The sequence below is a fragment of the Lepidochelys kempii genome, chromosome 1, assembly GCF_965140285.1.
Source record: "Lepidochelys kempii isolate rLepKem1 chromosome 1, rLepKem1.hap1, whole genome shotgun sequence".
Taxonomy (NCBI): Eukaryota; Metazoa; Chordata; order Testudines; family Cheloniidae; genus Lepidochelys; species Lepidochelys kempii.
Window position 1 is genome coordinate 33,474,349 of NC_136380.1, and position 22,462 is coordinate 33,496,810.

Genomic DNA, 22,462 nt, shown 5'->3' on the forward strand with positions numbered 1-22,462 from the left:
AGAAGATTTGTGTGCTACTTCAGGTACTTAGCCACTCTCACTATGGTATCTGAGCACCTCACAATGTATTTATCCTCACAACACCCGTTAGGTAGGAAAGTACTGCTATCCCTATTTTACAAATGGGGACCTGAGAGACTAAGGCCCAAATCCTCAAAGGTATTCAGGTACCTAATTCCTATTTAAATCAATGGGAGATGGCCACCTAAATATCAGTTCAGTTCCCTGCTCCACCATGGACTTGTCCAAGATCACACCTGAAACCTATGGTGGAGCAGGAAACTGAACTGAGGTCTCCCAAGCAAGCAACACAATCACTGAACTCTCCTTCTTTTCACCTAGCTGTATATCTAACAGAGTGGATTTCCTCATATGACCAAAAACAACTGCAAGAGAAAAATCTGTGTGGGACTGAAGTAGTTTAAAATAAAACCCAAAAGCTTAAGGTATTTTATAAAGGTAAAAAAAACATATTACCGTGCAGGAAGGACTTCACCAGTCTGAGTTTTATTTCAGGTGGCCTAGGTTTGGACTCATGATTATGCAATGAAGGAGACTGGACTTACTGAGTGGAAGAAAACATCTGGGAACCTTATTTTATAATGCTTCATAAACTTTGTTTAAATAAGTATAAACAGCAGACAAAGAAGACAGGATTTTTATGAAAGCAAAAGAGACGCATGACCTCCTCCCCAGCACTTAAAAGAGCAATAAGAACTGGCTTTGCCTGCCAGCCCTAAAAAGTCTTAATTTAATGTCAAAGACAAAGGTTTTGTGAGGCAACAGAACTACATTCCAACCCTTACATGTTTATAGCTTCCTCCTATTGCCATAACTCCCCCCTCTACACTTGATGAGAAACAAAAGGCAATCAGATTTACCCTCTATTTCCTCTGATCTCTCACTACAGTTGAGAGAATTTCCTGATTTTTCACTTTGGTAAATTTTTCAAAGCACAATATACCGATAAGGCCTGTGTACATTGGGTATATCTGCAAATCCCTAGCCTGGACACACTGCACCAGCGAAAAGCAAGACTTGGACAAATGCTAATTACCCCAGTTTCAAGCCATTAAAGTCCAGCTACACTGGGGCTTTACAATGATGTAGCTACCCCGGTATAAAAATCCCTAATGTAGCCAGGCACGTAGATGTAGCTTGCAAATCTCAGCACATACAAATTCTCCACAGTCAAACTTAATTTAGATTAATTCTGTGAAACATTGTCCCTGAAAATATGCCCTTGTGCAAAACTCCTGTACAATTTATGATAAAGTTTCTGTAGCTTTATAGAACCCTCTCAGACTCAACAAAACAGATATTCTTCATACAGTTCTACAGGATGGTTCATAAATTTCATTTTAATTCTACAGGAGTTTCCAGAAAGGGAACCCCATTAAAATCACAATGTATGCATGCAAGGTACAGCAATAGTGCTGAGGTAGTGAGAGGCACATCTAAAGATGGCCATGCTGCACATGCACAGCTAACTTAGCCACACACTGAACACTGTAATGAAGGTAACTGATGTGGCAGGAGCCCTTGCCTCATTCCGGATGAAATTAACCCATAGTGGTGAGGGCCAGTGCAAGGCTCTTCTTCACTTAAACCTTGAACAGCAGCTACACAGGGGTGCTGCGCACCTCTTGTACACTACAGAAAGAATCTCTGTGCTAACTCTTTGTAGACTGTGATGGGGGTGGACCAGAGAAGGGATCATGAGTTCTACATTTAGGTACAGAACAGCAGTTGGCCGCTATTCCAATCCATATAGTACCAGTTATGGGACCTCAGTCTGAGTTGGGGAGCAGATTTCCATCTCTCCAGAATCTCTACACTCCGTCTGCATAGCAACCAAATACTCAGGCTCTGTGTAGGGTAGGATGGATTTTGCCCTCAATATACCTTTTGGCAAGCGCACAGGACCAAGTCCTAGATGACACAGGGTAAACTTAGGGTAAAGCCTGTACACAGAAAAGGGGTATCCCTCTACAAAGCTTATAAAATGCCTGGGATATGGCAGTCTGGTGTTGTCTAGGGTGTTTTGTTTTGTTTTTTAAATAGTTCAGATCCTCAGCTCTTTGGAAGTCAAGGGAGCAATGCTAATTTATACCTTCTTGGGAGATGGGCCTATTTTTTTCTTAAAGAAAATTAAGGAAATTCTATGAAGAGTTACATTAAAAGAATGTTAAGGTAACAATTAGTGGTTTATATTGGAGGATCTCAAAGCACTTGGCAAACGTTAATTTAGCTTCACAGCACTTATCCTCCCCATTTTACAGGTGGCAGTGTGTGTGAAATTGGGCACAGGGAGTTAAGGCCCGAGTTTTAATAGTGTTCAGGTGTTACTCCACTCAGCATTGCAAGGTTTAAGTGACTAGATGTATAAGTCCCATTATCCATAGTGACTGAGGGTCCTAAATCCCAGTGGCTTTCAAGGTTTGCTGGTGTAGCTCTACCAACAAACCCTTCTAGTGTACACACAATTTATACCTGTTCCCCAAGCAAAAGAAGCTATACTGACAAAAGGACTTCTTGCCTGTACAACTGTGTCCACACTAGGGCTTTTGCCAGCATAACTAATAAAAAATTTTTAAAAGTCACACCCCGATCCATATAACTATGCCAGAAAAACTGTTAAGTACAGACCAGGCCTTAAGATGAGCAAAGCAACGCCTAAATACTTTTTGAAAACCTGTGCCTGTTACCATAGGCGCCGACTCCATGGGTGCTGCAGCACTGGAGCACGCACAGGGGAAAAAATAGTGGGTGCTGAGCACCCACCGGCAGCCCCCCCAGCGCCTCCTCCCTGCCAGTGGGCCCTGCAGATCAGCTCCTCCCCCTCCCTCCCTGCACCTCCTGCCCACCACAAGCAGCTGTTTAGCAGCATTCAGGAGGGAGGGGGAGAAGCGGGGTGGGGCATTGGGTGGAGTGAGGGTGGGGCTTGGGGCACAGCCAGGGGTTGAGCGCCTCCCGGCACTGTGAAAAGTCAGCTCCTGTGCCTGTTACTTCTCCAGTCACACAGTGAGTCAGTGGCAGAGGCACTGACAGACTCGAGACTCTTAACTCCCATCTCCTTCCCACAGTCACAAGGTCACACTGCGTCCTTTATTTGAAGAAAGGGGATGGGGGAAAGAGGTAATAAAAGAAATTCAGAACATCAAATTTCCACTGCAACCATTGCTCTCCTTTTGTGAAGGTGAGGATACAAGATCCTGGTCATTGTCCAAAGAAGAGCTGAGCCTGGATACATTTTAAAGGAATTTGGGAGACATGTTGGGCCTGATTCAAGAACCCTGGGGGTTGCAGTACATAACTTTTAGGTGCCTAGAAAATCCTTGCAATCCACAAAGCTTGAGTTAGGCACCTAGGCTCCCTATACAATGAATGGGGAGAGATAGGCACCGAAGAACACAATCCACAAAAGCCAACCAGGTAGGCGGCTTCCTCCCTAAGCTATCCAAAGGGAGATGCTAAGAAGAGGGGTGTGTACTAAGCCCCACCCCTCTCATGCTAGTTACATGGTTCTGGGCTGCAGGGAGGTACTTACCTCTGCTTGTGATACACAACCAATAACCCCTATCCTGAAGTCAGACATCTAAGCTGTTCCTTGGAAAAAGCACTTATAACTTTTAGCACAATGGTTAGAGCACATTCAATTCCCCCTTCTGCCTGATGGGAAGAAAGGATTAGAATACAGGTCTCCCACATCTAAGGACAGTGCCCTAACCACTGAGTTGTGAAATAGTCTGATATGGCTTGTTCTCACTCTCTCCAGTTGAAGCTGTTCCACATTGGACAACTAATTAGAGTAATTAATTAGAGTAGGGGGACTGGCTCCTGGGTCTCCTACCTCCCAGAGGGGGGCCCTAACCACCATACTTTCAAGTCATTCTCACTCTCTCTCTGGCCCAGTGATTCCTGAAGTGTTTATCTAAAGTGGAACAGCTTCAACCGGAAAGACCCACAACAGAATACCTCATAGCCCAGGGATTAGGGTATGCCCTGTTCAAATCCTTCCTCTACATCACAAAGAGAGGGGAACTGAACCTGGGTCTCCCACATCTTAAATAAATGCTCTAATAACTGGGCTAAAAATAAGCAGGAGCTCCTCCTCCTGGATTTTGGATTTGTTCCCAGCTCACCTGCCAGATTAGACCTTGCATTTGTGCTTATTGAATTTCATCCTATTTACTTGAGACCATTTCTCCAGTTTGAATTTTAGTCCTATCCTCCCAAGCACTTGTAACCCCTTCCAGCTTGGTATCCTCCACAAACTTTATAAGTGTCCTCTCTGTGCCATTATTTATATCATTGATGAAGATACTGACCAGAACCGGACTCAGAACTGATTCCTGAGGGTCCCCACTTGATATGCCCTTCCAGCTTGCCTGTGAACCACTGATAACTACTCTCTGGGAATGTTTTTTCAATCAGTTATGCATCCACCTTATAGTAGCTCCATCTAGGTTGTATTTCTCTAGTTTGCTTATGACAAGTTCATGTGAGACAGTATCAAAAGCCTTTTTAAAGTCAAGATATACCACATCTACTGCTTCCTCCTCCCCCACATGCCTCTATCCACAAGGCTTGTTACGTTGTCAAAGAAAGCTATTAAGTTGGTTTGACATGATTTGTTCTTGACAAATCCATGCTGACTGTTACTTATCACATTATTATCTTCAAGGTGTTTGCAAATTGATCACTTAATTATTTGCTCCATTGTCTTTCTCGGTACTTATATTAAGCTGACCAGTCTGTATTCCCTGGGTTGTCCTTATTTCCCTTTTTATAGATGGGCCCTATATCTCCCCTTTTCCAATCCTCTGGAATCTCTCCTGTGTTCCATGATTTTTTTAAGCTAACTGCTAATGGCTCAGATACTGCCTCATTCAACTACTTGAGTATTCTAGGATATATTCCATCAGGCCCTGGCACAGGCACCAGCTTCCTCCAGGCCCCAGGGGTGCTCAACCCCACACACTGCCCCTCACCCCTGCCCTGCCTCTTCCTACCCCTGCTCTGCCCCAGGCCCTGGCCACACCTGACTCATTATCCCAACCCCCACACAAACCCTGCCTCTTCCTGCCCCCGCTCCACCCCCACCCCACCTCTTCCTGCCCCCTCCCCCAAGCATGCCCCATCTCTGCTTCTCCCCCTCCCTCCTAGAGCCTCCTGCACGCTGCAGAACAGCTGATTGCAGCGGTGGGGAGATGCTGGGAGGGGAGTTAATTGACAGGGCTGCTGGCGGATGGGAGGCTCGCAGGGGGATGGGGGGGAGAGGAGCTGGCTGCTGGTGCATGCTAAGCACCCACTTATTTTTTTCCATTTTTTCCAGCCCTGGAGCACCCATGGAGTCAGCACCTATGGGCCCTGGTGACTTGAAGACATCTAACTTGTCTAAGTCATTTTTAACTAGTTCTTTCCCTATTTTAGCCTCTGATTCTACCTCATTTTCACTGGCATTTACTACATTAGACATCCAATCACTACTAACCTTTATGGTGAAAACTGAAACAAAAAAGTCATTTAGCAGTTCTGCAATTTCCACATTTTCTGTTGCTGTTATTTACCCCCCATCCCATTGAGTATCGGGCCTACCCTGTTCTTGGTATTCCTCTTGCTTCTAATGTATTTGGAGAATGTTTTCTTGTTACGCTTTATGTCTCTCGGTAGTTTAATCTCATTTGTGCCTTGACCTTTCTAATTTTGTCCCTACATACTTACGTTATTTGTTTATATTAATACTTTGTAATTTTGACTTTTTGTAAGACTCTTTTTGAGTTTCAGATCATTGAAGATCTCCTGTTTAAGCCAGACTGGTCATGATAAATTGTAAACACATATATTAAGTAAAATATCACGAGCCTCTTTGGGGCCAGATTTCATAATGGAAAAGTGACTAACATATTAATGAGTTGATAAAAGAAAGCTATGCTATATGGCCAAACCTAGCAGAAATAAAAGAATAAGCTTTATTGCCACATACTAACATTCAGCGCTGAAGCTGAACAAGCTAAAGACATGAGGGATTAGTTCAATGGGTGTGACTGAAGGAAGATGCTAGCACCGCCCAAGATGACTGATTCATGAGATCAGCAAGAATCATAAAAAGGGCAAGAGGTTATGCTAGATTTAGGTAGGCTATGTTTAAAAAAAGGATCAATACTATTATGCAAACTTTCTGATATCTTAATAAGCATTATTTTAAAAATTAGTCCACAGGGGCACAAATCTGCTCTCCTTATGCACCCATATCTCCCATTAACAGCTCAACAAGTATCCAGAGAGCTCACACTTTCTAAAATTACCCTAACCTTTATGCCACTATCCTACTTTAACTTTTCAAACATCTTCTTAAACATTAAAATGAACATTAACTAAATTCGATATGCTGTATTTCTCATTTTCCATTGAGAGCTTTGGCTGAACAAGGAGGCAGGATTAGGCCCTACTTGTTTTCTGATGCAGTTAGTTTAATAATTCAGCGGGTTCCCAACTGCAATTACTGAGATAAGGGCAATCTTTTAAACTAGTATTTCTCAAACTGGTATCCATGAGGGTACTCCCTGGGGTCTGCGGGCCCCACAGATCAACTGAACTCCTCCCCCTTCCTCACAGCACCTCCTGCATGATGGGGAACAGCTATTTTAAATTTAAACAAAAGGTCTACAGCTGTGTGTTGATAAAATATTCTGTCTCTGTGGACCTGATTCTGTAAATAATTAGGCCCCATCCACAAAGGGACTTAAGCTTCACAAGGCCTAATTTTTAGGCTCCTTGAAAAAGCACTGCAATCCACAAAGCCTGGGTTACGTACCTATGCTCCCTATACAGTGAACGGGGAAGAGACAGGCACAGGAGAATGAGATCTACAAAAGTCTGTACACTAGGCAGGCAGATTCCTAAGATAGCCAATGGGAGAGGGGAGAATTAAACCTGGGTCTCCTGCATCCGAGGTGCTCTAAACCATAAACCCACCACCTCCTGTGACTATTTGGTATGCAGTGAGGCAAATATCTAACTCATTCTTACAAGAAACAACTTAGAGAGACAAGGGGGGTGAAGAAATATCTTTTATTGGACCAACTTCTGTTGGTGAGAGAGACAAGTTTTCAAGCTTACGCAGAGCTACTTTTCAGGTCTGAGAAACTTATTCAGAGTGAGTTAATACAAGATGGACCAGATTGTTTAGCATAAGTAGTTAACACATATTTCAAGGGACCATTCAAGGTGAAGTAGCCTGTTAACACCCCTCCAGTCATAGGGAGGAAAGTGGGGGAAGCAATGGGGGATAGTTAGTGAGTTATAGATTATTGTAATAAACCATAAATCCAATGTCCCTATTCATTCCATGATTTTTAATGCCTAGGAGAGTTATGAATTTAAGCTCCCAGGCTCATCTTTTGAAAGTGTTGTGCAAGTTTCCTTTGCGGAAAATACTAGGATGCCAATATGCCAATCTCTTCATGGACCACGTTGAAAAAGAATTTTTGGACAAATGCACCACAAAACCAATGCCTGAGATACATCAATTATATTTTCATCCTCTGGACAGATAACCCCCTCATAGATGTCTACCACAATTTCAAGCACCATGAACTGTCCATTAAACTCCCATGCTAGCATCAACTTCCTGGACACTACAATCAGTTTCAACAATGGAACCCTACAGACAACTATATACAAGAAACCCACAGATCACCACACCTACCTTCATAGGTCCAGGAATCACCCCAAACACACCAAGAAATCTGTTACCTACAGCCAGGCACTCAGATACCATAGAATATGTTTCAGAGGAGAAAGTCCAGGATGTATATCTTAACACACTCAAAACTGCCTTCACCAAACAAGGACACTCCACCAGAGAAGTAGATTGCATCATGGAACAGTCCACCCAAATACTTGCTTCAATATAGAAATAAAACTCCCTCTGACTGCACACCCCAGTTGTCACATACAACCCCAGACTGGAACTCAAATGGAGTTTCATCAAACAACTACACACCATCTTCGAGGGGGACTCCATCCTGAAAGAAATATTTCCTGAATCCCCTCTTCTGGCCTTCAAATTACCCCCAGTCTCTCCAACCTTATCTTCAGAAGCAAGCTCCCCACAGAGCAGGATACACCATCTCAAAGCAGCACCAGATGCCTTCAGAACAACAGATGCAAAACCTGCAGACATATCTCTGCTTCTACAATGATCAACAGTCCCCACCACACATCTCTAAAGATCCATGGGTCTTTCACATGCCTATCACAACATGTAACATGTGGTATACCTCATCCTGTGAACTAAATGCCCCAATAGCATGGCCCCACAGTATGCCAACATTTTTGTGGCTAACTTAGAACAACACTTCCTCCGCTCTCGTCCCCTAACGCCCCTACTCTACTTACACTACACTGATGACATCTTCATCATCTGGACCCATGGAAAAGAAGCCCTTGAGGAATTCCACCATAATTTCAACAATTTCCATCCCACCATCAACCTCAGCCTGGACCAGTCCACACAAGAGATCCACTTCCTGGACACTACAGTGCAAATAAGCAATGGCCACATAAACACCACCCTATACCGGAAACTTGCTGACCGTTATACTTACCTACATTCCTTCAGACCACATCACACGATCCATTGTCTACAGCCAAGCTCTAAAATACAACCACATTTGCTCCAATCCCTCAGACAGAGACAAACACAAGATCTTTATCAAGCATTCTTAAAACTACAATACCCACCTGCTGAAGTGAAGAAACAGACTGACAGAGCCAGAAGAATACCCAGAAGTTACCTACTCCAGGACAGGCCCAACACAGAAAGTAATAGAATGCCACTAGCCGTCACCTTCAGCCCCCAACTTAAACCTCTCTAGCAAATCATCAAGGATCTACAACCTATCCTGAAGGATGATCCCTCACTCTCACAGATCTTGAGACACAGGCCAGTCCTCGCTTACAGACAGCCCGCCAGCCTGAAGCAAATACTCACCAGCAACCACATACCACACAACAAAGACACTAACCCAGGAACCTATCCTTGCAACAAAGCCCGTTTCCAACTCTGTCCACATATCTATTCAAGGGACACCATCATAGGACCTAATCACATCAGCCACACCATAAGAGACTTGTTCACCTGCACGTCTACCAATGTGATATATGCCATCATGTGCCAACAATGCCCCTCTGCCATGTACATTGGCCAAACTGGACAATCTCTATGCAAAAGAATAAATGGACACAAATCAGACATCAAGAATTATAACATTCAAAAACCAGTCGGAGAACACTTCAACCTCCCTGGTCACTCAATTTCAGACCTAAAAGTCGCAATTCTCCAACAAAAAACTTCAAAAACAGACTCCAATGAGAAACTGCAGAATTGGTATTAATTTGCAAACTGGACACCATTAAATTAGGCTTGAATAAAGACTGGGAGTGGATGGGTCATTACACAAAGTAAAACTATTTCCCCATGCTAATTTTTTCCCCTGACCGTTACTCACACCTTCCTGTCAATTGTTTGAAATGGGCCATCCTGATTATCACTACAAAAGGTGGTTTTTTCTCCTGCTGATAATAATCCATCTTAATTAATTGGTCTTGTTACAGTTGGTATGGCAACATTCTTTTTTCATGTTCTCTCTGTATATATATCTTCCTATTGTACTTTCCAGTGCATGCATCCGATGAAGTGGCTTTAGCCCACAAAAGCTTATGCTCAAACAAATTTTAGTCTCTAAGGTGCCACAAGCACTCCTGGCTTTTTTTTTTTGCTGATACAGTCTAACACGGCTACCACTGTGAACCAGATGTCTCAGCCACCACAAGACCAAGCAGCCAGCATGAGTCATTTGCACAACAACAGTCTCATGATAATGGGGGCTTCACTCCCGGGTTTCGAAAGGCTGGGGGTTGCCAATACCGTGCCCAGGGCTTGGCTCGGGAAGCTCCAACCGGGGCTGGAAGCCTGGCCCAGCCGGCCAGGTGCCTGCTGGCCTCATGGGGGCCCTAGTGATACTGAATCACAGCATTAGATGTGCTTGCAGAGAGAGAGGAGCAAGGAAGGGGGGAAATCTCAGCGCGCTCAGCCTCAGAAGCGGGGAGAGCAGGAAGCTGAGCCGGCTCAAGAGCCTCCCTTCCCGGGAGCAGTGTCAGCTCGCGCGGCCCCTTGGGGCGGCGGAACCATTGTCAGCCCGGCAGAGCCCCCGGGCGGAAGCTGAAAACCGGGGCACCACGTGCTGGGTGCGTTTCCATGGTAACCAGCGCGGCGTCCAGGGGAGGAACATGTCGGCCGGGGATGAAGGGTCCGGGCCGCGCTTCGCTTTCCGCCATCTCCCGCAGAAAACCCTCCCCGCCCTGGAGAACGGGGACACGCAGGGCCGGCTCCGCAAGTGGTGGGACGGGGAAACGCTGCTAGCTCCCTGGGGTCTTCTACGGGGCGGGGCCGTTGCTGGGTCCGCGGGGGGGGGGATATGCCGGGCGGGGCTGGGGAGGAGGGTGAAGAGGTTGTTGATGTTACGCTTTCTGCTGAGGGTACGGATTAACTTTAGGGATGCCGGGTGGCAGGTGTTACCCTAACGCCCGGTCGAAGGGGACGCTGGCGGCTCTGGTCAGCACTGCTGTCCAGGGCGTTAAAAGGGCGAAGGCAGGCTCCCTGCCTGCCCTGGCCCCACACGGCTCCTGGAAGCAGCTGTCAGGTCCCCGTGGCCCCTACGCGCAGGGAGCTGGCCCCTAGGTGCCAACTTCACCTCTTTCCTATGGGTGCTCCACGGCCCCCTCGGCCCCCGGCTCTGCCCCCTCTCCAAGCCTTCCATGAGGCCCCGCCCCTGCTCCGCCCCCATTCCAACCCCTTCCCCAAATGCCCCCACCCCGGGGCCCACCTCTTCCCTGTCTCCTCCCCTGAGCATGCCACGTTCCCGCTCCTCTTCCCCCCCCCCCCGAGTGCTAAAGTTGCTAAACAGCTGTTTGGCGGTGGCCAGGCAGGAAACACTGGGAGGTAGGTGGAGGAGCCGGGATGAGCTCAGGGGAGGAGGAGGTGCTGAGTAGAGGAGGTGAGGTGAGGTGAGGAGGTGCTGAGCAGATCCCACCTATTGGACAGGTGAATTGGCTGCCGGTGGGTGCAGAGTACTCACTAATTTTTCCCTGTGGGTGCTCTAGCCCTGAACCACCCATGGAGTCGGCGCCTATGGTGCTGCCCCCACCCCAAGTGGCGGCTCTGTAACTCCCATTGGCTGGGAACCATGACCAGTGGGAGCTGCGGAGCTGGCACTGGGGACAGGGGCCTGCACGCGGAGCCTCCCTGACCACCCATGCGCTTAGGGGGCCGCAGGGACCCGGCAGCCACTTCCTGGGAGCCACGGTAAGCGCCACCAGGACTGCGCACCATCTCCCACACTCCAACCCCCTGCCCCAGCCGGGAGTCTCCCCCCACACCCAAATTCCATCCCAGAGCCTGCACACCCCCACATTCCAACCCCTGCCCCAGCCCGGAGCCCCCTCCTGCACCCAAAACCCCTCATCCCTGGCCCCACCCCAGAGCCCACACCCGCCAACCGGAGCCCTCACCCCCCTTCCACACCCCAACCCCTGCCCCAGTTTGATGAAAGTGAATGAGGGTGGAGGAGAGCGAGTGATGGAGGGAGGGGGGATGGAGCAAGAAGGGGCGGGGCAGGGAGAGGGCCTGGGGAAAGGAAAGGTGTGGGGCCTTGGGAAAGATCGGGGGCAGGGGTGTTCGGTTTTGTGTGATCAGAAAGTTGGCAATCCTAATTAACATCAGCCTTGTTTTGCAGTAAAACTGTAGTGAGTCCAGAGCTTGATTTACTGCAGATCTTTTCAGTTTTTCAAGCATATAAAGAGCTGTTTGGAGGACAGTTCCTGAAGTAAAGTTAATTGCTGTTATTTAAAATAACATAATATAGATATCAGCCTTGCAAAATTTTTCTTGCCCTAGAAGAGTAATTTTTTAATCTATTGGACAGATGAATAAAATATAATGGAAAAAAAATTAACAACAGTTGTCATGAAAGGGTGAGAACGTGATTTTTGTGCCTGGGCTAGTAAATATTTAGACAATTTTCAACTGCTGTTATATTCTAAAGGGATGTGTCCAGTGTGTGTGTGTTTTTTAATATTATTACTTACCATGTTCTGAGTTTCAGGTCCATGCATGGCAGAATCACTGCGCAAGCATTCAGTTTTGACCAACGTTTTAAGGCCTATCAAAAGGATGAATTTGTTAAGGTAGTTATAAATCTATCACATGTAATGGTTCCTTTTTAAGGGAACTGTAACTTTTTTTGTGCTGGAATAACACTTAAACTTTCCCATAATATCTGCTATATTATGTTTTTACAAGTGGCAAACAGTTACAGTATCTTTAATAATAGGTGGATTGGGGGGTGAGATGCTCATATTTTTTGTCAGCTGTGTAACACTATGACAGTATTTTACAGGCAATGTTAACATTTCTCTGTTGGTCCAGTGGGGCAACATAAGAGCTAAAGAATGGGACTCTGGTTGTTTCCAGTCCTGGCTGCCATTACTTCTCTTTTGATGTTTGGGAGACAGTCACCTCGGCCTAGATTTTCAGAAATGCATGTGAATATGTAGTTAATGCAATCTGCTGCTCAATCACAGTAATTATGTGCAGAAACTAGATGTGCATGTGGATTCAGAAGTCTGAAAAAGTGGGGCCATGTTTTCAGAGGTGCTGAGCACCTGCAGTTCTCATTGACTTCAGTTGGTCTTATAGATAGTTAGCATTTCTGAATATTAGGCCCTTTATTTTTAACCTTTTTTGTTCCTTGATTTCCTTGTGTATAAAAGAGGATATATTCACCTCTGTGAAGTGATTTGATTTAGTAGCGAGAATGGATCTGTTTAGTGTAAAAGTAGGTTGGTTTCCTCACTTATTTGTTGAATAGACGTTTGACAATGTTAGCTGATTTTTCTTGGAGATGAATTCGCAATTAGGTGGTAACATAAAAGAAAAACTCTATTTGGAAATGTAGCAAAGCATCTGAGCTCCCTCTGGGATTATTCTACATCTTAATTGTTTGAAGACTTATTAAAGACACATCTACTGCCTCCTTAACACTTTTTTTGAGGTAAAATGATAAATTAGTTTAATTGTAGAGATTTCATATAGTAATTTATGGTTTATTTTAATAACTTTGGTGTGCAGAAAGTATGAACATTATGTATGGATTTTGATTATGCTGCAGAAAAAAGCATCCTGATAATTCCCTATTCTACAAAACTTTGTAATACACTTAAAATTAATCGGACCAAGCTGCAGGCATAATTTGGGACAATTGATGTGTTGCAGATTGAAAACCTCAAATCTGCATACATAAATACCTTTGTGGGTGTATTTAAAAAAGAAAAAACTAGTCAAAATTGCAGAGGCATAAACCTGGGGATGAAAATTTTGGGGTATGCAAACTCGGAGGTCAGACTGAAGCCAATTATTTATTAGCCCCCTAAAATTTTGTCATATAAATGTAATTTATTGCTTTAGGTGATATTATGATATCTCATTTTGTTAACTTTCATTTTTAATTGGAAATTTTAGGCATTTTTTAATGATCCAAATGTTAGCGCCAATTTGAAGTTGCTTACAGCTTCTGGACAGTGGACTACATTAGGTAAATAAATTTAGAATAAGTCAGTCTTTTAAATCTTTCTGTGTGGTAACTATATTTTTTCCAGTTAATGTTTTGTAACAATGACATGATTCAGATCTGTACCTTCACCCTCATGAAATAAAATTTGGAGCAGAAGATCATTTAAAGGAATCTCCAATGTACATGGCAGAGGGGCATTGCTGGCACATTGGTCAAACTGGACAGTCTCTATGTAAAAGAATAAATGGACACAAATCAGATGTCAAGAAGTATAACATTCATAAACCAGTCGGAGAACACTTCAATCTCTTTGGTCACTTGATTTCTGATCTCAAAGTGACTATCCTTCAACAAAAAAACTTTGAAAACAGACTCCAACGAGAGACTGCTGAATTGGAATTAATTTGCAAATTGGATACAATTAACTTAGGCTTGAATAGAGACGGGGAATGGTTGATTCATTATAAAAAGTAACCTATTTCCCCTTGTTTATTCCTCCCCCTCCCCCCCCCCCCCCGACGTTCTTGTTAAACCCTGGATTTGTGCTGGAAATGGCCCACCCTGATTATCATACACATTATAAGGAGAGTGATCACTTTAGATAAGCTATTACCAGCAGAAGAGTGGGGTGGGGGGAGAGAAAACCTTTTGTAGTGATAAACACCCATTTTTTCATGGTCTGTGTGTATAAAAACATCTTCTGTATTTTCTACAGTATGCATCTGATGAAGTGAGCTGTAACCCACGAAAGCTTATGCTCAAATAGATTGATTAGTCTCTAAGATGCCACAAGTACTCCTTTTCTTTTTGCGAATACAGACTAACACAGCTGTTACTCTGAAACACAACATGGAATGTATCGCAGGATGCAGGTAAAACTGAGCAGGAGACATACAATTCTCCCCCAAGGAGTTCAGTCACAAATTTAATTAATGCATTATTTTTTAACAAGCGTCATCGGCATGGAAGCATGCCAAATTTTAGTTGGTATTCTGTTGTTTAACAGTGTGATTAAAACTGCGATCAATTGCGATTAATTTTTTAATTGCAATTAATATTTTTGAGTTAATCCCATGAGTTAACTGCGATTAAGGTAGAACTAACATGGTTACGTCAGCACTGTTGGGGGCCCTGTCTACAGAATAATATAAGAATGACCTAGCTGCTGGATGACAGCCATGTGGTAGGCTATGCCAGTTGTAAAAGTGACACAAGGTTAAACTCACGGTTAATTACCTTGTGCCCTGTCACTAACTGGTTGCAGACTCAGCTAAGTGTTATTATACAGACAAACTTTAAAGAAGCATAATCAAAAAGGAAATGAAACATGAGTGCAAGACAAAATCCTACAATATGTACAGCCATATATAAGAGATTGTAAAAGCCCCACAAGGAAATGCAAATGTTAATACAGTTGAATTTTTTGTCTAATGTGGGCCAAAAATTAAGTATTTATAAGGTATGAATCATACTGGTATCAGAGCAATGGCTCCGTGTTTTAGGAACATAGAATATTATCCCTCAAGAATTTGCACTCTGCAACTTGGTTTGGCTGCAATTACTGTGTGCGTGTGTGCATTTGTAACCCACACACCTCCTGGGTATGATGTTCTGTCCCATCTAGTGGCAGTGAGACCACTGAGAGAGAGAGAGAGAAAACAAGTCTGCTCTACAGCCTTAGCTAACGGCCAGTTGGCTTTTAGCTTATGCGGTAGAGGCTCATGCACTAAGCTTCAGAGTTCCCCATTTTGATCCCGCCCGCTGACAACCGGGGTCTGTCAGTGTTACACGTGCATGCATACAGTTAGCGTGTGTGTGTTTCCCCATTCCTGCTCTCTGTGGAATGGGCAGGGAAGTTCCCCACTGTACTTTGGCACCAGACACTCTGCCTTGTTATCTGCAAACTTTCACCTTCCTAGGATGCTGTATTTGGCCTTTAACACAACACAGCCCTTCTAGTTGCCTCTTTCCCAGTCATCAAACTGTAGCAAGCAAAAGAAAACATAATAGACCAAATCAAGGTAATCTTCCCTCTCTCCTGCTTTGGGCAAGAGTTCTTAAGCTATCTGTCTTGCCTGTGTGACTTTCCAGCCCCCTTCTCAAGGAAGGTCAGCAGGTTACATACCTCCTGCCTGGGTCAAAGGGTCACCTGCCAAGCATCCTGGCTTTTTAACTCCTGCTGGTCCTGAACACATCTTGGTGTGGTAAGCACAGGAGTAATGCATTTTACTTCCAGGAACCAGAAGTGTTTGCTCTCTGAACACTGAATGGCCAGTATACTCCATCACATTTTACTCTTTCTTTAAAACCTGCCTTCCCTCTCTCTGCTTATCTTTTTCGGTTAAGTATGCGGGCTCATTTTTCTCCCATTAGTTTTTATGTACATTTTTTTCTGAAAAGTATAATAAGAAAACACAAGCTGATGATCTTCCAGCATTCTCTTACTCTTCCTTAAATTTGCAGATCTTTTTCAGCCCTAGTTACCCTGTGTATTTGTAAGTGTGGAGCTGCACTTTAATTAAGCATCACAGTCATAAGTTATGTGTGAGTTTCTGCCTAAAATAGTAATAGATCTGGAGAAAAGTTAGTATAATTAACTTCTAATCATAGAATTGGACTGGAAGGGACCTCAAGAGGTAATCTAGTCCAGTCCCCTGCACTCATGGCAGGACTAATTATCTAGACCATTCCTGAGAGGTGTTTGTCTAACCTGCTCTTAAAAGTCTCCAATGATGGAGATTCCACAACCTCCCTAGGCAATTTATTCCAGTGCTTAACCACCCTGACAATTAGGAAGTTTTTCCTAATGTTCAACCTAAACCTCCCTTGCTGCAATTTAAGTCCATTGCTTCTTGTCCTATCCTCAGAGATTAAGAAAAACAATTTTTCTTCCTCTTCCTGGTAACAACCTTTTATATACTTGAACACTGTTATCATGTCCCCTCTGTCTTCTCTTTTCCAGACTAAACAAACCCAATTTTTTTCAATCTTCCCTCATAGATCATGTTTTTCTATACCTTTAATCATTTTTGTTGCTCTTCTCTGGACTCTCTCCAATTTTTCCACTTCCTTCCTAAAATGTGACACCCAGAACTGAACACAATACTCCAGTTGAGGCCTAATCAAAGTGGAGTAGAGTGGAAGAATTACTTCTCGTGTCTTGCTTACAACACTCCTGCTAATATATCCCAGAATGATGTTTGTTTGTTTTTGCAATAGTGTTACAGTGTTGATTCATATTTAGCTTGTGGTCCACTATGACCCCAGATCCCTTTCCGCAGTACTTCTTCCTAGGCAGTCATTTCCCATTTTGTATTTGTGCAACTGATTGTTCCTTTATAAATGGAGTACTTTGCATTTGTCCTTATTGAATTTCATTCTATTTACTTCAGACCATTTCTCCAGTTTGTCCAGATCATTTTGAATTTTAATCCTATCCTCCAAGCACTTACAACTCCTCCCAGCTTGGTATTGTCCACAAACTTTATAAGCTTACTTATAAGTGTATGCCATTATCTAAATCATTGATAAAGATATTGAACAGAACCGGACCCAGAACCGATCATTGCAGGACCCCATTCATTATGCCCTTCTAGCATGTCTGTGAACCACTTTTAACTACTCTCTGGGAACGGTTTTCCAACCAGTTTTGTACCCACCTTATAGTAGCTCCATCTAGGTTGCATTTCCCTAGTTTATTTATGAGAAGGTCATGCAAGACAGTATCAAAAGCTTTACTAAAGTCAAGATATACCATGTCTACCGCTTCCCTCTTATCTACAAGTCTTGTTACCCTGCCAAAGAAAGATATAAAGGTTGGTTTGACACGATTTTTTTTTTTTTTTGACAAATCCATGCTGACTAGTTATGTATCACCTTATTATCTTCTAGATGTTTGCAAATAGATTGCTTAATTATTTGCTCCTATCATTCCGGGTACAAAAGTTAAGCTGACTGGTCTGTAATTCCCTGGGCTTTCCTTATTTCCCTTTTTATAGATGGGCATTATATTTGCCTTTTTCCAGTCTTCTGGAATCTCTCCCATCTTCCATGACTTCTCAAAGGTAATCACTAATGGCTCAGATATCTCCTCAGTCAGCTCCCTGCATATTCTAGGATGCATTTCATCAGGCCTTGGTGACGTGAAGACATCTAATTTGTCCAAGTAATTTTTAACTTGTTTTTTCCCTATTTTACCCTCTGCTGTTCCTACCTCATTTTCACTGGCATTCACTACATTAGACATCCAATCACCACCGCCCTTCTTTGTGAAAACCAAAAAAAAGAAGTCATTAAGTACCTCTGCCATTTCCACATTTTCTATTATTATTCCCCCCTCCCCCCCCGTCCCGCCCTCACCATTGAGTAATGGGTCTACCCTGTCCTTGGTCTTCCTCTTGCTTCTAATGTATTTGTAGAATGTTTCCTTGTTACTCTTTTTGTCTCTAGCTAGTTTGATTTCGTTTTGTGCCTTGGCCTTTCTAATTTTGTCCCTACATACTTGTGTTATTTTTTTATATTCATCCTTTGTAATTTGACCTAGTTTCCACTTTTTGTAGGCCTCTTTTTTTATTTTTAGATCATTGAAGATCTCCTGGCTAAGCCAGGGTTGTCTCTTGCTTCTAATTTTATTATCTGCTATTATCCGAGTTGATAATATAGATTCATCTGCTCCATCTATTCCCTGGGAAATGAATGACTGTCTCTGGATCATTAGGGTAACTGATGTCGTAAGTGGATTTTGGCTAGGGCCTGAAAAATTTACCCAACAGCTAACACCTATGAGGGAGGGCAGAAAATACCTTTGCATCTGCACCTACAAGCCATGCCCACCCAAAGCCACACCCTTTGCAAATTTAAAGAAAAGAAATCAGCAGTGTGCTGTATTTCATTGGAATGGTCAACTTTCTATTTATACATTTTAACAAGGTAATTTATTTTAGCTCTAGCAATCTTCTATTTTATAGGCTTCACTCTATTTTCTCGTGTCTCATAATCACAGCGTATCCTTTCCTGTGTTGTCTTTCAATGGCTATTTCCTCACTTTTCTCCCATTGCATCTCTACCTCCTCCCCATACTTTTTCTGCCTTGTTCTGGCTCAAAATCTGTCACTTTGTATTCCTTTTCTAAATGGTCCCATTAATCGCTCCCTCTCTCTTGCTCATTTTCTCCCCTTTCCCCCCAGTGCCCTGCACACACAAATTTTACCAGATTCCTAGTAATCAAAGTACTAAATCTTGTAAATGGAGACTGATGCAAAAATGTGGGGACTTTCACTGCCCAGGGCACTGCTCAGGTGTGGAATCAATTCATCACTCCCTAGCAGCTCATAAAGTGGGAGCTGCTGGGATTCCTATTAGGATGCTGTCCTAGGACTCTGCTTCGGAACTCTATCTTTCATATCAGCCTCCTACTAACATTTTAGGTGTCAGATAAATTGGAATCTCCCCTCTGCTGCCTCTTTTGGCTGCAAAGTAAGATACATATTTTTCTCTCTTTTCTCTCTCATGCCAGTCTTCTGGCTGCTTTAATGGGGGTATTCTTACCCTTTCACACTCTCTAAAAAGCTCTTGTCCCCATTGCCTGTCTACTGCTCCCAGCTTTTCTAAGCAGTAGCAGCAAAGTCAAATTGATCTGATTCTTTTCAATTTCACTTCTGCCCACAAGTTTTGAATAGCAGCAGTGAAAACTAACCAGCAGTTTTCACTTTGTAGTAGTAGTGGCACTGCACGTATCTGTCAACAGACTTAAGGAGAGATCACTGCATCTGTTTAAACTCAATTCACATGTGCAGAATTATCTTCAAAGGACTAGAAATACCTGTTGGGTGTTTTTGTTTTGTTTTAATAAAAGCTTAAATTCTGCAGAAGCCGGCAGCATTTGCCTGGGAAAAATTCCCAGTTGCCCCCCACAGAATAGATTTTTCAAGCTCTAATGACAATCATCTATAGACCCTGTGTTTTTAAAATTTGTGAGAGGCAATCTAAAATTAGGAAAGTTATCAATATAAACCACTACTGCAATTTTCATTTGCTGAAATGGTTTTTACATGTCATTTGAACCCACAAAATATCATGGTGATCCTTGGTTTTTAAAATAGTGCCAGTTTAACCCTAACATAAGCATTGGATACATGGTTTTACTTAAGTTTTAAATCACATGGTTTTTATAAATATTAATTTGCACTGAAAACTGCAATGCACACGAGTACACAAAAACAAAACCTCAAATGTTGGTCGTATGTGCCGGATGTTCCTTTAAAAAAAAAAAAGTGCCTTATGAAGGCTTTTATTTGGGGATAGCTAATTATCAATTTTCTTATTTAAAATTTAAGAATGAGAATTTAGGATGTGGTAGATATATTTCACACATCCAGTTCTTGATTTGCTTCTGCGGATCCCCACTTTAGAAGATGTACCCCATGCTGATGAGATTCAATGCTGCTGGCAGAAGTAAAGCTATTTGTGGTACTCTACTATACAAATGTCCCAGAAGTGGAGACTGAAAAAGGCCCTGCCCCCATATTATACCTGTTTGTTTGGTTTTTTTTGTTTCCCGCCTGCAAAGTTAGCAGAAGACCATCTCTCCCCATTCTGTTGATAGGTTTCAGAGTAACAGCCGTGTTAGTCTGTATTCACAAAAAGAAAAGGAGTACTTGTGGCACCTTAGAGACTAATCAATTTATTTGAGCATAAGCTTTCATGAGCTACAGCTCACTTCATGTTTGTTGGGGTGGTAATCAGATTGGTTAGTCCTGTCCAGAGAATTCTAAGTCTCCTCAGTTAGTTCCAGATCTCATATCTCAAATGCAGAGGAGATTCCGTTACAGTCTTTAATCTTATCACCTACCATTATCAGTTTGGTTTCTGAATGCCTAGGAGATGAACATCTATTGTCTTTCTGAAAAGCTTAGAAAACTTTTCCTGGATTTCAGGAGACTATGAAGAAGTCATATGTGGAAGTCTTCAAATACGTAAAATATTGTTATAAAAAGGAGAATGATCAATTGTTCTTCATGTCCACCGAGGATAGAATGAGAAGTAATTGGCTTAGTTTGCAGAAAGGGGGATACAGGTTGGGTAACAGGCAAAAATGTCTAACTGTGAGGATAGTTAACCTCTGAAACAAGTTACCTAGGGAGGTTGTGGAATCCCAGTCATTAGAGGTTTTTAAGAACAGGTTAGACAAACACCTGTTAGGGATGGCCTTAAATATACTTAATCCTGCCTTAGTGTGGGGGGATGGACTAGAACGACCTCTTCAGGTCCCTTCCGACCCTATATTTCTATGGTTCTATATATTTTGGGGTAGATATTTTTTCTGTGGTCTAACAATTTGGATATACAAAGACTTGTTCCATTCCTTATGTTTAGGCTTAATTTTAAAAAATGCAGGTTTACCTTTGTATATGTAGTTATTTAGTATCTAATTCTGCCTACCTCATATCAATTTTTGGTTCTTCAGTCTCCCCACATCTAAGTAGAGGCCTGGTTCAACTGCTATTAATTTCATTTGAAAGACTCCTATTGACTCCAGTGGGAGTTGAATTAGGAACTAAAAATGGAGAGGTTGGTTTTTTTTGTGGGGGGGGGGAGGGAGCGGAGAGTGGTTTAGGTCTATTAAACTTATTCTCAGTGACTTGTGAAATCTCAGCCCCTAGATTTGAATTTTGGTTCTTACCAGAATGATTGATTCACTCAGAGAACTGCAAAGGGAATGTCTTCTACAGCTTTTCTCTTGAAAGACAACCTTCTTGGTAGCCATATTGATAGGTATGAGAGCAAAGAAGTTGCAAATTTTAAAGTTGATGTTCCTTGCTCCCTGTTCCTAGATAAGGTGATTGTGAAATCTCATGCCAGACTTTTGCCTAAGTGGTAGCACATTTTCACATGGAGAAAAAATACAAAAGGAATTGTATGATGATCTGGTAAGTGAGGTGAATTTACATAGGTTAGATGTTAAAAAGGGACTTAATTACTATTTGGAAAAAATTAAATCTTTTAATAAATTTTCCATATAATTTATAAGGAGAAACCCAAGGGAAATGTCCTTTTGAGTCAGTCTTTCTAAACGGGCCATACTTTGCAAGTATTATGATCAGGATGGAGGACCATTATTAGATACATTAAAAGTGTATTCTGTCAGAGGTGTCAGTGTCTATTGCCTCTTAAGAATGTCTTTATTCTTAAAGACAGGTTTCAGAGTAACAGCCGTGTTAGTTTGTATTTGCAAAAGGAAAAGGAGTACTTGTGGCACCTTAGAGACTAACCAATTTATTTGAGCATGAGCTTTCGTGAGCAGCTCACGAAAGCTCATGCTCAAATAAATTGGTTAGTCTCTAAGGTGCCACAAGTACTCCTTTTCTTTATTCTTAAAATTTGCCATGTTGTTACTTGGAATGAATTTCACAACTTCACAAAGCATTTGATTATTCTCTGTTGATGCTGGAGACCATCCCTAACAGGTGTTTGTCTAATGTTTTCTTTAAAACAGAATGGGGATTTCACAGTCTCCCTTGGAAGCCTATTCCAGATCTTAACTATCCATATAGTTCAGAGGTGGGCAAACTACAGCTCACAGGCCACATCTGGCCTGCGGGACTGTCCTACCTAGCCCCTGAGCTCCTGGCGAGGGAGGCTACCCCAGCCCCTCCCCCACTATCCCCTTTCCCCCTCAGCGCACCACGCCGCCAGTGCTTTGGCCCGCCATTCCTGCCAGACAGCGAGTTCCTGCCGCTCTGAGTAGCGTGGTGGTGGTGGGGGAGTTGGATAAGGGGGGCAGTCAGGGAGCAGGAGGCGGTTGGATGGGGCGAAGGTTCTGG

General features: G+C 43.0%; 1 protein-coding gene across 2 annotated transcripts in view; it reads left to right on the plus strand.

The window, feature by feature from the left end:
• The first annotated feature begins 10,274 nt into the window (after positions 1–10,274).
• The window catches only part of CFAP300 (cilia and flagella associated protein 300), a 33,630-nt gene continuing 21,442 nt past the window's right edge, over positions 10,275–22,462 (plus strand). For both annotated transcript variants that reach the window (XR_012158160.2, XM_073338160.2), the window contains exons 1-3: positions 10,275–10,409; positions 12,174–12,255; positions 13,589–13,661. Coding sequence is in view for 1 of the 2 variants with exons in the window: in XM_073338160.2 (XP_073194261.2) it covers positions 10,300–10,409; positions 12,174–12,255; positions 13,589–13,661 (265 nt within the window). In the remaining variant the exon portion in view is untranslated. The remainder of the gene's footprint in view (positions 10,410–12,173; positions 12,256–13,588; positions 13,662–22,462) is intronic.